Raw genomic sequence first — 15241 nt, forward strand, 5'->3', positions numbered from 1 at the left:
TATACTTTTAAAGCCAACTAGGGGAAGATATTCGCTGCTGCGCTCCTCACTTCCTGAGGGTTTCCAAACAGGAAGCTGAGGAATGCGCTCACAGGATGTGCATGCTCCTATTAGCTGTTAAATTTGTCCTGTTTATCGTATGAGAAATTTATTGTTGATTGACCAAAACATCCATTACCATTCAGTATACCGTTATAGCAAGTATAATATTACATATATACTGTATATTTTAGAGGGTGGTGGATCGTGAAAAAGTCTCCCAGCAGAAGTGGTAGAGGCTAATACAGCGAGGGTATTAAACATGCATGGAGTAGGCATATGGCTCCTGAATCTAAGACGAGACCAACGACTGATTAAGGTCTGAGTCTTTACAGCAGGAAAAACAGGCAGACGGGGAGTGAATTGTATATTTCTAATGAGCAGTTCCTGGGCTGGCCAGAAGGTGGCAGCAGAGACAAACAAAAGAGGATTCTACACCGGAAGATAGTTTGTCTTCTGGATACAAATTCTCATTAGGTGTTCATCAGTCCTCCGTGAAAGTTATTTATAATTATTATTTATTATTATTATCTTTTATTTATATAGCGCCAACAATCTACACCTTCCACATGCGCTGAATCTGTAGAAAGGGGCCAAAATTAATGTTTATTCTTTCTTTAATTGAATTTTACAGTTTTAGGCATAAATAAATTTGTGTTTTTAAATCTGTGCAATGGTTTGGGAGAGTGACGGGAGTGAAAAAAAGAGGCCTCTATACACATATGAAGATATTCCATTATAACTTAGGCGTTACAAGCTACAGTAGTCATTTTACAACATTTACACCGCCTGCCCTGGATTTCTGATCCAAAATTTGCGTTTCTTCCAAAAACAACAAAGAACATTTTTGAGTGACCCCAAACTTTTGAACCGTATTATTAATTTTATAAAAATATATCACGTATGATTTGGATAAAGGGACAGATGGGCTTTAAGTACCTTTTCATACATCGTAAAAGTTAAGTGTTTTTAAATATATTGCTTTATCTTGTGTAGATTGTATGATGTCATAGATAATAAACGTTATATAAGACTGTAATAGGGACAGGAGCCTGAATATCATACTGACTCGGCATAATGAGCTTCATTGCATTTAATGATAAGAATACTTTGCTTTGGATCAGGTCAAGGTCAACTTCCACATGGTTATATAACGTATAGATGGAAACCTAGAAACCTAGGATCTCCTGGAAGATCGGCCCCATTCGGCCCCATCTAGTCTGTCTGTTTATCCTGCTGTAAAGACTCAATCTTTATCTATCAATCATATCTATCGTAATCAATAAAATCTATAACGCGTGTGACCAGGTGAGATTTCATATCCCGATCATCTATTTGCCCTTCATCGTGACATAGCTGATTAGTACATTATATCTGCCAGGCGTCAGCCCCTGGAAGTTAATTAGTAACCAGTTTTATCAGCGTTAATTCTAGTGGTAACCTGGCAAGAGTCTATTTGTTCATATGAATTCAGGACAGGTCTAGGACCCTGAAGAGTATACGATACCTCCCAACAGACCCATATTTCATAGGACAGTCCTGATTTTCATATATTGTTCCATTGTTCTATGTAAGCTGCCCCGCTGCCCGGCTTTGGGCTGGTGGCGGAGATCTTCTGAGCTCCCCTGACCAACCCAGGGAGAAATCAATGGAGATCTGTGATGTTGGAACACAGACCTCCATTGCTGCTCCTAGTTTGCCCCCCTGTGACGCTGCAAGGTTGCTATTTGGGTAAAACTGGTGGAGGGCAAATGCATGGGGGAGGGTATTTAGCAAAGGGCAGAAAGTGATCATGTAAAGGAGACAGTCAGCTATTATTTACGTTAAAGCGCTCATGATGGCGGCGTCAGCCCAGAAATCCATAGTCGTGCTAAACATTAAATACTAATAATCATACATAGCCAAGGTGGCACGATGCCCCCGGCTAGTACATGCCTACTTGCCAAGAATCGTCGTGCCCGCCGTGTTTACCGTTTAGTTGCTGCGGAAACACCTGAAATGTAAAAAAAAATAATAAAATGCCGCGCCCAATGATGCCGCAGGCGGGGGTTTGTTATAGTGTTTTATAGAGAAAAAAAATAAAATGTAATATAAAAATATAAGTAATGCTGATGTTTTGTAATAGATCTGCTTTGGTCTGGCTGAGCATGATGGGAGTGGAAGTCCTAACCCCTGGAGAATGGTTAAGCTTTAAATTCTTTGTCACTTGGGATATCTCGCCTGGATCCTCCCTTCTCTCTAATCTGCCTCGGACGCGGTATATATCCAGGAGTATAGACGGAGTCTGTCAGTCCTCCGGCAGCAAGCATGTCTCTCACTAAGGACACGCGTGTCACGCTAAACGATGGCCACGCCATGCCCATCCTTGGCTTGGGAACTTACGCATCCTCTGATGTAAGTCGCCGTTCTATATGCCTGTTACTGGGGGTAATCTCAATGCACGGTAGCTCAGCTGTTGTTTTTACTTTACTGAAAGGGTGGTAGATAAGAGGAACAGCCTCCCAGCAGAAGTGGTAGAGGCTAATACAGCGAGGGGATTTAAACATGCATGGGATCGACATACGGCTCCTGAATCTAAGACGAGACCAATGACTGATTAAGGTTTGAGACATTACAGCAGGAGAAACGGGCGACTAGACGGGGGCCAAATGGGGGCCGATCTGCTGGAAAATTCTTTGTTTCTATTAGCTGCTTCGCTATAATTTTAAAAACTCCCCAGGAGCAGAAATTTGAATGTAATAGTCCTGAGAAAACATTTAAACTTTTTATTTAAAACATAAATCAAATATATTTTATAATCAAATGCTAGTAAAAAAAAAAAAAAGTTGTATTAATTATATTATTTTACGATGATTGGCTTTAGCTAAACTTAATTAAGATTATGTTTCAAAAATATATATATATATATAATTTTATTTCAAAGGGTTAAGTCCTCCGCGTAGAATGTGTAACTAAGATAATAGATGGTAAATAAATCCATTATCGCAGAGAATGCTAGAGGACCTTTGGACCGTTTAAAGCTGTTTGAGTTGTAAAATGCTAGCGGTCTTTCCCCTTTGATGTTCGTGTTCTAGGTACACGTTCTAGGTAATCTGAAAACTGTTTCCATAAAGTCAAGAAGAAGCAGCGTACACCAAAAACCTTTTTTAGCACCTTTTAGTGGACCATTGTTGATGGGGCATAAATGGCCAAGGACCTTGGAGGTTCCTTCTTCAGATTCCAACCTTTAGGTCCAGGCAACAAATGCCCCACCAGAGGGAATCCAGGGGAACCTTTTAGGAAGATGATCCGCTTCTAATAAATCCTCGAAGTACTAGAACGCTGGCTAACGGGTTCTACCCCAAGCTCAAACGAAGCAGCTCCTAAAAAGCTTTTGAGGACACTCACACACACACTGTTCTCCTTGCTAGGTACCTAAAAGCGTCGGAGAAGAAGCTACCAAAATAGCAATCGATCTTGGCTACCGGCACGTAGATTGCGCCTACATTTATGGCAACGAAGTACAAATTGGCCGAGCCATTCGCTCGAAGATCGCAGATGGGACAGTGAAACGAGAGGACATATTCTACACGGGAAAGGTAAATGATCCATGGAACCATGTTATTGATGGAACCTTCTCACCATGTACGTACGTACATAATATTAATGGCCCTTGGTGGCCCTTGGTGGCCCAGTGCTGGAACATGAGACTGCAGCAGAATTTTCATTCTTGGTGTTGTTTATCCATTAAAGCAGAAGCTCATAGGTGCAATAAACATGGGGTCAAGGGACACCTTAATAGATGTCCTGTGGTCTTCTGTAACAATGTTTCCATGCCATGAACACTTCAAACAATGTATCTGCACATTTATCGGACTGTTTATCTTCTGTCTCCAGCTTTGGTGCACGTTTTTCACTCCGGGGTTAGTCCGCAAAGGACTGGAGAAATCTTTAAGTGATCTTCAGCTCGACTACCTGGACCTGTTCATAATGCACTGGCCGTTCTCCTTAAAGGTACCGACGATAACCGTATTTATTTTCACCTTAATTTTCCAGTTTGAACGTGACGATCAACTCCTGAACTCTGGTTGTGAGTCGATCAATTCGTTTTCAAATGGGTGGGGGGGCAGGGGGGTGGCAAATATAGGATCTGCCCCAGGGTGCCAAATGCCCTAAGTACGCACATGGGTCTGGTGTTTAGAATTACAATAATTGCCGTCCTTTTTCAGCCTTCAGGTGCAGAGCAGCCCACTGACATCGATAGGGCTTTTGCCTACGATAACGTGGATTTTCTTTCTACCTGGGAGGTAAGGCACGCGTTTCTGAAGCTTGCGTATGGATCAATTGAACCAATTTGGGTGCGTTTTGGATCTTTTTCCTGTTCGTGTTGAAACGGGTAGAAGAGTCCGGGAAAATGTCCAAGTTCACAATGAAAAAAGATAACATTTTCAGACATCATGGCCTCGGAGCCTTGTTTTTTGCAAGTAACTCCGTTCAATGTGAAAATGCAAGTATTTTGCTAAATTTCATTCCCAGTGAGCCTATCTCGTTTCCCTGTGAAGGATGTGAGTTCCTGAACCAAAACCCAAAATATTTACTTAAAGAGTGTTCAGGAGACCAAAGGAAGTTGACTTTCTATCATTTTCTAGAATTAATATTATTAACTGTTCGTTAAATTCGTACCCTAATTTTAAAGCCTGGATAAAATCTGCAGAGGAGGGAATAAGACCGAGGAATACTCTGGCTTCCTGGATACAGTATTTAGATGGTTTATGACCAAAAGTATGTGGAGACCTGACCATCACACCTATATGAGTTAGTCTTATTCCCAAACCACGGACGTTAATACGTCATGTCTAAAGTCACATTAGTATGACCCATTCATTCATAATCTTGTGCCCTTGTGTTATTATTCATTACCGTGTGCACTTAATACATATATTTTACCAAAATCCTCTGTTTGAACGGTCTTGTGAATTCTCTTTAGGCTCTGGAAGCGTGTAAAGACGCTGGTCTGGTCAAGTCCATTGGGGTGTCCAACTTCAACCGTAGACAACTGGAACGTCTTCTCAGTAAACCGGGACTTAAATATAAGCCGGTCTGCAACCAGGTGTGTAGAAGAGCAAGAAGCCACCATAATCAATGCCATGGTTTGGGGGGGGGCATGGCACAAACCACATGCACATTTTAAAATAATGTTAAAAGGAAGCATGATCTGTTCATTTTGGGGGGGGGGGGAATTATGTTCAATAAAGAAAGATGGAATCCAGACACCTTCAGTGTTCCTTGGGGAATATTTTAGAATAGTCTGAAGATTCTGTTGCTTTTTCAAAGCATTCATTCGCAATTCTGGCTACGTATACGTACAAGAATGAAACAGACAAGAGCCCTAAACGCAGATATCTTTAAAAAAAATAACCAATATTTCTTTTTATCTACAGGTGGAATGCCATGTATATCTGAGTCAAAGCAAACTGCAGGCATTTTGTAAGTCCCACGATATAGTTCTGGTTGCATACAGCGTCCTGGGCTCACACAGAGATAAGAACTGGTAAGCGGTAACCAATTTCAGCGCAAATAACTATTTTCTTGAAGAATATTAAGACATTGTTGACGCCTGGATATTGTCTTCTACTGCCACATACAGGATCCCGCTAAGATAAGATCTCTTTGATTCCAGGGTGGATCTCAGTACTCCTGTTCTGCTTGAAGATCCAGTGCTAGCCCAAGTAGCTGCAAAGCATAACCGCTCCCCAGCAGAGGTGGCCATGCGTTTTGTTCTTCAGAAAGGGATCGTTGTATTGGCCAAGAGCTTTAGCGCAGAACGCCTAAAAAAAAACCTTGGGGTAAGGAACTCAGCATTCTATACAATTTCACAATTTCAAAAGGGCAGAAAGTGGAACTTTTTTCCTAAATCAATCGGCTCTAGAATGTCTTTGATCTTTTGGGAAAGTCCTCCACGTTATATACACAATGTGGACAAAAGTATTGGGACATGTGACCATTACACCAACAGGGACTTAATACAGAGACATTAATATGAAGTTGGTCCCCTTTTGCAGCTATAACGGCTTCCGCTCTTCTGGGAAGGATTTCCATGAGATTTTGGGGAGTTTCTGTGGGAATTTTTGCCCATTCATCCAGTAGAGCGTTTGTGAGGTCAGGCGCTGATGTTGGCTGATGATGACGTCTCGCAATCTCCGTTCCGGTTCATCCCAAAGGCGTTCGATGGGGTTGAGGTCGGGGCTCTGTGCGGCTGGCCAAGTTCTTCCCACCAAACTCATCCAACCATGTCTTTATGGAGCTTGCTTTGATACAGGGTTTGTTCTGACTGCCGGATTGCTGTATTCAATGTTTTTTTGTTACTCTGTTACTGTATCAACGTGATCTCCTTTCGTTGTTAGATGTTTGACTTCGAGCTGACTCCAGAAGACATGAGCACACTTGAAGGACTTAACCAAAACTTACACTATGGACCTTTTAAAGAGTAAGTTCCCCTCCTGCCTGCCCAGTGCTGGAGGGCTATACCCACCGCCAACCCTCTCCGGTGCTGGCTTGCGCAAGAGTTCCATGGGGTCTAATGAGCATACCTGGGAACTCCCAGCTTTTGCCCCGAGACTTCGGGTGAAGGACCGCTTCTCCGGGTCACTGCGGAGAATCTCCGGGTCTAAAAAAAATCATCCAATTGGGGTGAATAGTAATCATTTCCGGTATAATGTTCTATATTTTAATTTGTATTCTTAAGTAACTTTATTTATTATCTTCCAGATTGAAGGAACACCCGGAATACCCATTTCATGATGAATACTGAATATATTTTGTATATTTAATACACGCGACGGCACGTTCACCAATAAACGATTCTGTTGAAATAAAACATTAAAATCTGAGCATCCAAATTGTTTTTCTCACGGGCCGTAACCCCTGCTTGAATACAGGTGACTTCATTCAGAACATCTTCACCTACTGACAAGTCATGGTTTCCACGGTTATTAGAACTAGTCATTCACCGCAACAGAATATGACGAGTTATTAAAGCGTTAATACTCAAAGATTTTTAAGGTTAAAGGATTTAGAAAGTTACCATATATGGGCATCAGCTCTCAGTTTATTGGGAAATTGGGGGAAAAAACTGTCATAATCGATTGTTATTATGCATCGATTTATATAGCGCCACCATATTCCGCAGCGCTGTACAATGGGTAAACAAAAGGTAAGGAAGGCCCTGCTCCAAAGAGCTTACGATCTAGAAATAATGAAATAAAAGTTAAAAGGCTGATGAATATGTTTAATACGTTTATTGTTTACACTCAAATTACAGGATTGCAGGGGAAAAAAAATAAAAAATGTGATAAATCAAAGACTTGTTGGATCCGTTTGGAATCTGGAAGCAGGAAATGCGTTCCGCTCCGTCTTCTGCTGCTTTAGTACTCGTCGTGGAAAGGAAAATTCGGGTGGGTCTTAAACCTAAGGATAAAAATCACATGAATTTTTAGTAAATATGAATGGATATCGTCAATGGGAACGTTATTTCGTCACTTGGGATCCCCTGTGTTATTACCCTAATACCCCTGATATAGCTGACTGAGGAGCCCCTTACGAGGAAGGGTGGCATGATGTGGCATGGGTCAGGGGGAGATTGGGGTGAACTCGGAGCATCGGCATAGGAAGGGAATGGGATGAAATGGGGGGTATTTAGGGGCAAATGGTCAGGATATTCACCCCCTTTTTTCTACATACATGTATAGGTCAGACAAAGAGGGCATAAGCAGCTAAGGATGGCACCCAGTCTTGGAGCCCCCCTTGGAGGATGCGAATAAGAGGTCCCGCCAATGGCGGTGGGTGGTCTGGCTGACATGACGGGACACAAAATATTGTTGGTAGGGAAGTAAGCGAATTCCGGTTCTTTTAAATAACGGAAGCTTTTCATACCTCGTTGCCGGAATATAGCGCATGTTTCTGTTCAAGGCGTCGAGGGCTTCCATGTCTTCTGGAGTCAGGAGGAAGTCAAAGACCTAAAAAAAGGGTAGTTATGGTTAATGACGCCCCTTTTAAAAATAAAAAGTGAATGACCGAATCATCGCGCTGGGAAGACGCCTCTCCATAGTGACCACATACCTATCGACCCACATGGTCCAAGGCCAACCGCAAGATGGCAGCAACCAACGTTGGGCCTGGCATTTATATACGCAGGGGTAAATGTAATAAGGGGGTGGCAATTATCACATGAGCTGTCCAGGGCCTTAGAGCGGCATCGCCTTTCTGCGTTCCAGCTGTTGTAGACTACAATTCCCATAATGCTTTGCCAGTCGGACAGGCGCTATTCTAGGGTAGCTGCTAGAGTTAAAGGGTCCGAGGTTTAAACCTAGCTCTACCAATTTAAGATATACGATTTTTAGGGGTCCACGCGCATTCCCTCGGATCCAAAATCTCCCCACCTGAAAGTTTTCTTTGATCCGGACAGGATTGAAACTCTTCGCCAGGACTACCACACCGTGCTGCAGGTGATACCGCAGGGCTACCTGGGCAGGCGATTTCATGCGCTTTTTAGCAATGGCCTTTAACACCGGATCCTCAAGGACAAACGGGGCGTTTTGGTCTATCCTAGGACGGAGGAACCACACGTTTAACACACAATAAAAAAAAAAGCATTTCAATTTTTTTTTGTATTTTTTTTATATTTTTTAATGGGAGGACAAATCTGTAGCCCAAAAAATAAAATATACCGTAAATAGCCAACCAGGTTGACCTGATGAATGAAGGCTCATAGAATATTCCAATTAGACATATAATTAATTTATTAATTAATTATAGTAAAACTTCTAATGCCATTTTAAATGTTTTACACAATATATTGGCAAATTGTAAATGCTATTTTTTTTTTTAGGTGAAATGAGTTTAAAAATAATCTGCCTGATTTGCATAGAACACCCTACCTACTTTCCAACATGCCCCTCCTATTTTTCCATAATCCCGCCTACATACTTACCATCCCTCGTCCCTGCTGGACCCCAGTATACCGTATCCTACGAGAACGATATCGTGAGATTTACAGAACGCCAGCAATTGTTTCTGATTCAGGTAGATGTGACATTCCACCTGTGGCCAGAAAATGGACAGAATAAAACATTTTATTATTTTTTTTTCAAATTTAATTTTTTTTTTTTTTTTGGGGGGGGTAATGTGTTTAATTAAGAGATAATAAAACAGAATACGAAGATAAATAAATTCTAGTTAAAGAAAATATTTTTTCAAATAGTTTTTGGATCCTTCCAATATATATATATATATAAATATATATATAAATATATATATATATATATATATATTCATCATTCCCTTCTTTCTCGCTTTTCATTATTTTAACCAAATGGGAGGACTGACTTCATAGGAAGCAGCCGGTGTAGCCAAGCACCCACCAACTATATGACATCATCCTCCTCATCAAAGCAGTAAATCCATAAACACACGTGCGCACGCACACACACGCGCTCACACACATGCGCACACACACACATGCGCGCACACACACACGCTACTACTGCTGGGTCACGCGAATGGCGAGATATCTCATCTTATATACCTGGTTACAGACCGGCTTGTGCTTCAGTCCCGGCTTGTTGAGGATCATCTCCAGCTGCCTTCGGTTGAAGTTGGAGACCCCAATGGACCTCACCAGCCCCGCGTCTTTACACTGCTCCATTGCCTGCCCACGATGTACAAACATTAGCCGGGAAAAAATTTTTTTTTCCCAAAATCTTCAAAACTTGGGAAGGCAACAGAAAGAGTTTTTTTTCCCTAATGATTTAAAGGGACGCTCCAGCCATCATAATCATTTTAACGTATATGATAACTGAGCGGTCCCTTTAAATAAAATATAAGCATATAAATTCTCCAATTTTTTTTACTGACGTATCAGCTCGCCAATTGAATAATATAAGTAATATAACTCACCTCCCACGTATCACGCAGATCGACGTTATGAAAAATAAAGTGACCGTTTTCATCCACAGGCATCAGATCCCCACCCGGCTAAAAAGCAAAAGTTATTCAATATATATAAAAAGTTAAATCTATTTAGATCTATTAGATCTACTCTTAAAATTAAATCAATTTAAAGTTTATAGACTGATTGAAACATCATTTATATTTCTACTAATAAAGACACAAAAATATTTTACCTGGTCGAGTTCCTGGCGTTTCCGAAAAAGTGTTAATTAATGAGGATTTTATGGAAAAAAATATTTATTAATTTTTGGCAGACGAGGTCTTTCTCTTTAAATTTGTGGCAAAAACTCTTGATGCAAAGAGTGAAAAATGGCATATATCGAGTTTCTCAGCCTATAAGTAGACTTATTAAATGTATTAAATATAGGCTCAAAATAATTTTACAAGGACCCCCGAAGCCCCTCTTAACACGATGACGCTAATTAAAACCTTTACTTTTTTGCACCGTAAAATAAAACTTATTTTACCGTCTTTTTGATGCTATATCTCACGCACTGATTTATTTAGGGGGGGGGGCGTGTGATAATAGGATGTTATTTTCCGTTTTTTATATCATAAAAAGAATTGTATTTTTTTCTACATTTAATCATAGAAAAAAAAGTACATATTTTTGCTTTCTGTGGTTTATTTCAGGATCTGAGAACTGTCGGCAGTCATGCGGTATCACCTGCAGGCCAAACGGCAAGTGGATGACGAAGAGGTCCATGTACTCCATCTCAAGGTCCTTCAGAGACCTTTCTAGAGCCGGCTGAACCAGATCAGGGTTGAGGAATGTGTTCCAGAGCTGAAACGGAACATTCAGAAACAAAAAGCCTTGAAAGGCAACAACAAGTATGTGATATCCGAGTTTAATGTAACACTTTACAGTAACATCTGCGGGATGCCCAAACGCTTACTGGGAACAATCCCTGGGTTGTGTGGAATATTCAACTATTTTTTTCAGGGACTATTTAATTGTCATGTGACATAAACGCAGGTTCTGGTAGGATGTTGCCATAGAAACTGAAAAAAGCTTTTTGAAAGGTTCTATGCTGTGTTAAGCTTTAGAGAAGAGAATAGAATGATAGATATAGTGAGGCTTTTTTGCTTGACAGTTATGGCTTTATGTTTTAAGGGACACTCTCCATAAATAGATAAAGAGATAAATGAATAGCGATAGAGAGCAAGATCAAGATAGAAATATAGACAGACAGACTGGTAGGTAGATAGACAGATTGGTAGATAGATAGATAGATAGATAGATAGATAGATAGATAGATAGATAGATAGATAGATGGATGGATGGATGGATGGATGGATGGATGGATGGATGGATGGATGGATAGATAGATAGATAGATAGATAGATAGATAGATAGATAGATAGATAGATAGATAGATAGATGGATAGATAGATAGATAGATAGATAGATAGATAGATAGATGGGTGGATAGATAGATAGATAGATGGATGGATAGATAGATAGATAGATAGATAGATAGATAGATAGATAGATAGATAGATAGATAGATGGATAGATAGATAGATGGATGGATGGATAGATAGATAGATAGATAGATAGATAGATAGATAGATAGATGAATGGATAGATAGATAGATAGATAGATAGATGGATGGATAGATAGATAGATAGATAGATAGATAGATAGATAGATAGATAGATGGATGGATAGATGGATGGATGGATAGATAGATAGATGGATGGATAGATGATGGATAGATAGATAATGGATGGAGGTGTGTAGGAGGTTGGCAGATGAGTGGTTAAGCACATAGAATATATAGAATAATTATTTACTTTCCCGGTATAGAATATATCTTCTCTTTTCACCGTCCCGTCTGAGATCTTTGCCTTGATTGCGCGACCAACCTCTGCCTCGTTACCGTAGATAAAGGCGCAGTCGATGTGGCGATAGCCAACTCCGATAGCCACCTTGGTAGCCTCTTCGGCCAAGCTCTTAGGGAACTAAGAAACCAAATGATGTGTTAATATTCTAAGGAAGAGGTAAAAAAAAAGCGTGAATTTATTCTTTATTATTTCAAATGAAAATATAGACCACGTCTGGATTGCTCAACAGTCTGAATTTTAGGAATGAGAGGGTGATAGATAAGTGGGACAGCTTCCCAGCAGACTAGAGGGGTCGATGTCCCCACATGACAGCGTCCAAAAATAGATTTTCCTCAGAACAAAAAAATTAATTATGTTAAAATGAAAGCATTTTGTGTTTCTAGGTTATTTTTCCATAATTCATAATTCATAATTTCATAATTTTACACAACGCATTTTTCACAAATTAAAAAAGGAAAAATAGAAAGCAAGTAATTTACACGAACAATAGCAACATCTTCAAATTATTATAATATCTACTATCACGGATATTTCCAGTTACATTAAATGTTGAAAATTGTTTTTTTTGGAATTAATTTATAAATCCCTGTAGATGAAAAAAAAGGTATATCCTGCGAAAGTCTTCTCAAATCACCACCAAATAATCAAGAAAAATGCATTCTGTATAATTAATATATTTCTTATAGCCTAAGGCACTTTAAAAAAAATGAAAAAGGTGCAAAAAAGCAAAATCTAATAATTTCATCTCTAGGATTGTGTTACATTCATGTGTGCGTGATAACGCATAATTAGCATTTTTGAGCTAATTGTTACAAATGTATGATGTCATCATAATTATATAAAGTGAATTTATGTAGCAAGTGGCTTCTGATCACATTCGCGGTGACCACATTTAAGATCCCAGAATTTCCTGCAATCACAGATATTTTAATGAAGGGTCAACGTTCTTCAAGTATTTAACGCGTATCCTAGAAAACTTCAGATTTAAAAACATTCCACCCCTCAAGTGAAAAGAAATATTACTGATTACACAAATAACTTGTATGATACATAATTTGCATAAATGAGGGCTCCTTCTATGCAAATTATATATAATATACAACTTATTTCCTTGATTACTTGTAGTATAACGGATACTATGGAGCTGAAAACAAAGTGATGCAGCTTTTTAGAAACAAAATACTATAAGGGTTCTATATATATATATATATATAAAAAAAGGGTTCTGGTGCAAGATTTAAAAGTGGTCTTATTGCTATAGCAACCATTGACATGGTCTGATCAGCAAGTACTTTCAATTGGTTGCCATACTAATAACATAGTTTTTCAAACTTTCCAACTAAATTACATTATATTTATATATATATGTATATATATATACTCCCGGTGTATCCAGATAGATAAGGGTTTGGAAATTGCTTTGTCAATGGAAATATTATTAATAATTATATTATTATTAATAATAATAAAACTAATAATAATTATCATCATCATTGTCATTATAATTTATTAGTATTATATTATTATTATTTTTTTTTGTAGTAGTATTTAAATTATTATAATTTTGATTATAACATAATAATAATAATAATAATAATTATTATTATTGTTATTATGTATTTTTTTGTTACTGTTGTTTATAAATTGCAGAAGACATCGTACTCACGTTATCAGGGGCGTAGGTACCAAAGCCGATGGCTGGAATTTTGTTTCCGTCGTTCATCACGATGTAGGATTCTGAATTTAAATCCATTTCTTGTGGTTCGGTTCCCACTCCGTGGAGTCATGAATTTCAGTGCAGACAGATATGTGCAAGGGGGGTTATTTCTATGTTTTAAAGGATCTCCCATCCCCACCTCCCTGATTAATATTCAATAATTTGCTATCCTAGAATTTTAACCTCAGAACATCCCACTCCGAGGACTCCATCCCATGGAACGCGCTATGAGTTATTGTGATTGTGATATTTTGGGACTTTAGAGGTCACTTCGCTTAATGAAAAGACTGAATAAGTTACATGAGTTACCTTGAATGATATTGAAATTAAAAAATATATATTATTGAAATTATTTATTCAGAACTTTGCAAAATCAGCGGGGAAAAAACTTGATGAAGGTTTCCCAACATTTGAACCATTTTAATTTTTTTTTATTTATCTACAGGGGGATTTAAACATGCGTGGGACAGACATATGGGCCCTGAATCTAAGATGAGACCTCCGTAGAGAAGCGAAGATCCAGACGACGTCTCTCTTATGTCTGATATAACGAGACGAGTCAACAGATGCCAACTGGTTTATACAAAACGCCAACAATGGACAACGGAGGACCTACTTTTGGGTTTTATTTGGAAGAAGAACCCATAGAATTTGCAGGAAACTAAATGGAAATTGGGAAATATTCCATGTTTTCTGGAAATTAATACAAATCTGGAGCTTTTCCCCGATGGCATCAGGGCCATCTGGATGTACCAACTGGCCGGTCCCAACCTGAACGATCCGGTGAGAAATGCATTATAAAGACTCGTCATAGAACATTGTTAGTTACTGTACAAAAAATAAGAGATGGCTCTGTAACCAGAAAGCTTTTCAGAGTCGCGAGGAGGCAAGGTCAGGGCGCTGATAACGCCGGATTTATAGTGGGCTGTTTGTCCTCTGCCATTACAAGGCCACCGATTTCCGGGGTGGGATTCCTCCGTTTGGATACTTTTTTCATAATCACGTTATTCAACCAGCAGACAAACTTAAAGGAGTTCTCGTGTTTTAGTGATAGCCTCAGAAATCTGAGACCTAGAACCTGCCGGCAGATCGGCCCCATTCGGCCCCCGTCTGGTCGCCCGTTTCTCCTGCTGTAAAGACTCAAACCTTAATCAGTCGTTGGTCTCGTCTTCATTCAGGAGCCGTATGCCCTACCCCATGCATGTTTAATCCCCTCACTGTATTACCCTCTACCACTTCTGCTGGGAGGCTGCTTTACTTATCTACCACCCTCTCAGTAAAGTAAAGCTTCCTTACACTATATCTAATCCCATACAGCCCTACATATGAACAATGGACATTAAACGCTGTGAATACTTTAATATCCATTCTTTACCTGCAAGACATTTTAAAAAATATTGTTACCTTTAGAAGAAGTTGAAGCCAGAAATACTATAATAATATCATAATAAAAAAATATGCAATAAATGATTTGGTTGCCATAGTAACCTCATATTAATTTTCATACACTAATGCAAATTAATTTTAATCATACACACGTTATATTATGTAGGATGTCAAAATAAATCGGTTATCGTAGTAACACACAAACGCCAAATTAATAGTTACTCGTTTGTAATATATAATATTTGGGCGAAATATATGAAATT

At 39.1% G+C, this 15241-nt stretch overlaps 2 protein-coding genes across 3 annotated transcripts; one reads left to right on the top strand and one right to left on the bottom strand.

The window, feature by feature from the left end:
* The first annotated feature begins 2346 nt into the window (after nucleotides 1-2346).
* On the top strand, nucleotides 2347-6829 carry LOC149271092 (rho crystallin-like). 2 transcript variants are annotated; one of them, XM_089507638.1, is made up of 9 exons: nucleotides 2347-2433; nucleotides 3450-3617; nucleotides 3916-4032; nucleotides 4248-4325; nucleotides 5006-5128; nucleotides 5460-5569; nucleotides 5699-5864; nucleotides 6423-6505; nucleotides 6787-6829. In XM_089507638.1, the coding sequence occupies exons 1-9, from the start codon at nucleotides 2347-2349 to the stop codon at nucleotides 6827-6829; spliced, it is 975 nt and encodes a 324-aa protein (XP_089363764.1). The 2 variants fall into 2 exon arrangements, with proteins under 2 accessions (XP_089363764.1, XP_089363765.1); XM_089507639.1 differs by lacking the exon at nucleotides 4248-4325.
* Nucleotides 6830-7442: 613 nt separating this feature from the next.
* Nucleotides 7443-13628, bottom strand: LOC149271093 (aldo-keto reductase family 1 member C15-like). The gene is made up of 9 exons (XM_089507637.1): nucleotides 13542-13628; nucleotides 11825-11992; nucleotides 10694-10810; nucleotides 9973-10050; nucleotides 9602-9724; nucleotides 9008-9117; nucleotides 8457-8622; nucleotides 7951-8033; nucleotides 7443-7485 (listed from the first exon to the last, which is right to left on the bottom strand). Exons 1-9 carry the CDS (start codon nucleotides 13626-13628, stop codon nucleotides 7443-7445), a joined length of 975 nt encoding a protein of 324 aa, XP_089363763.1.
* Between the last annotated feature and the right edge of the window lie 1613 nt (nucleotides 13629-15241).

This window comes from Sceloporus occidentalis, unplaced genomic scaffold, assembly GCF_023333645.1.
Source record: "Sceloporus occidentalis isolate IW3139 unplaced genomic scaffold, rSceOcc1.0.p SCAF_568, whole genome shotgun sequence".
NCBI classification, from domain to species: Eukaryota; Metazoa; Chordata; class Lepidosauria; order Squamata; family Phrynosomatidae; genus Sceloporus; species Sceloporus occidentalis.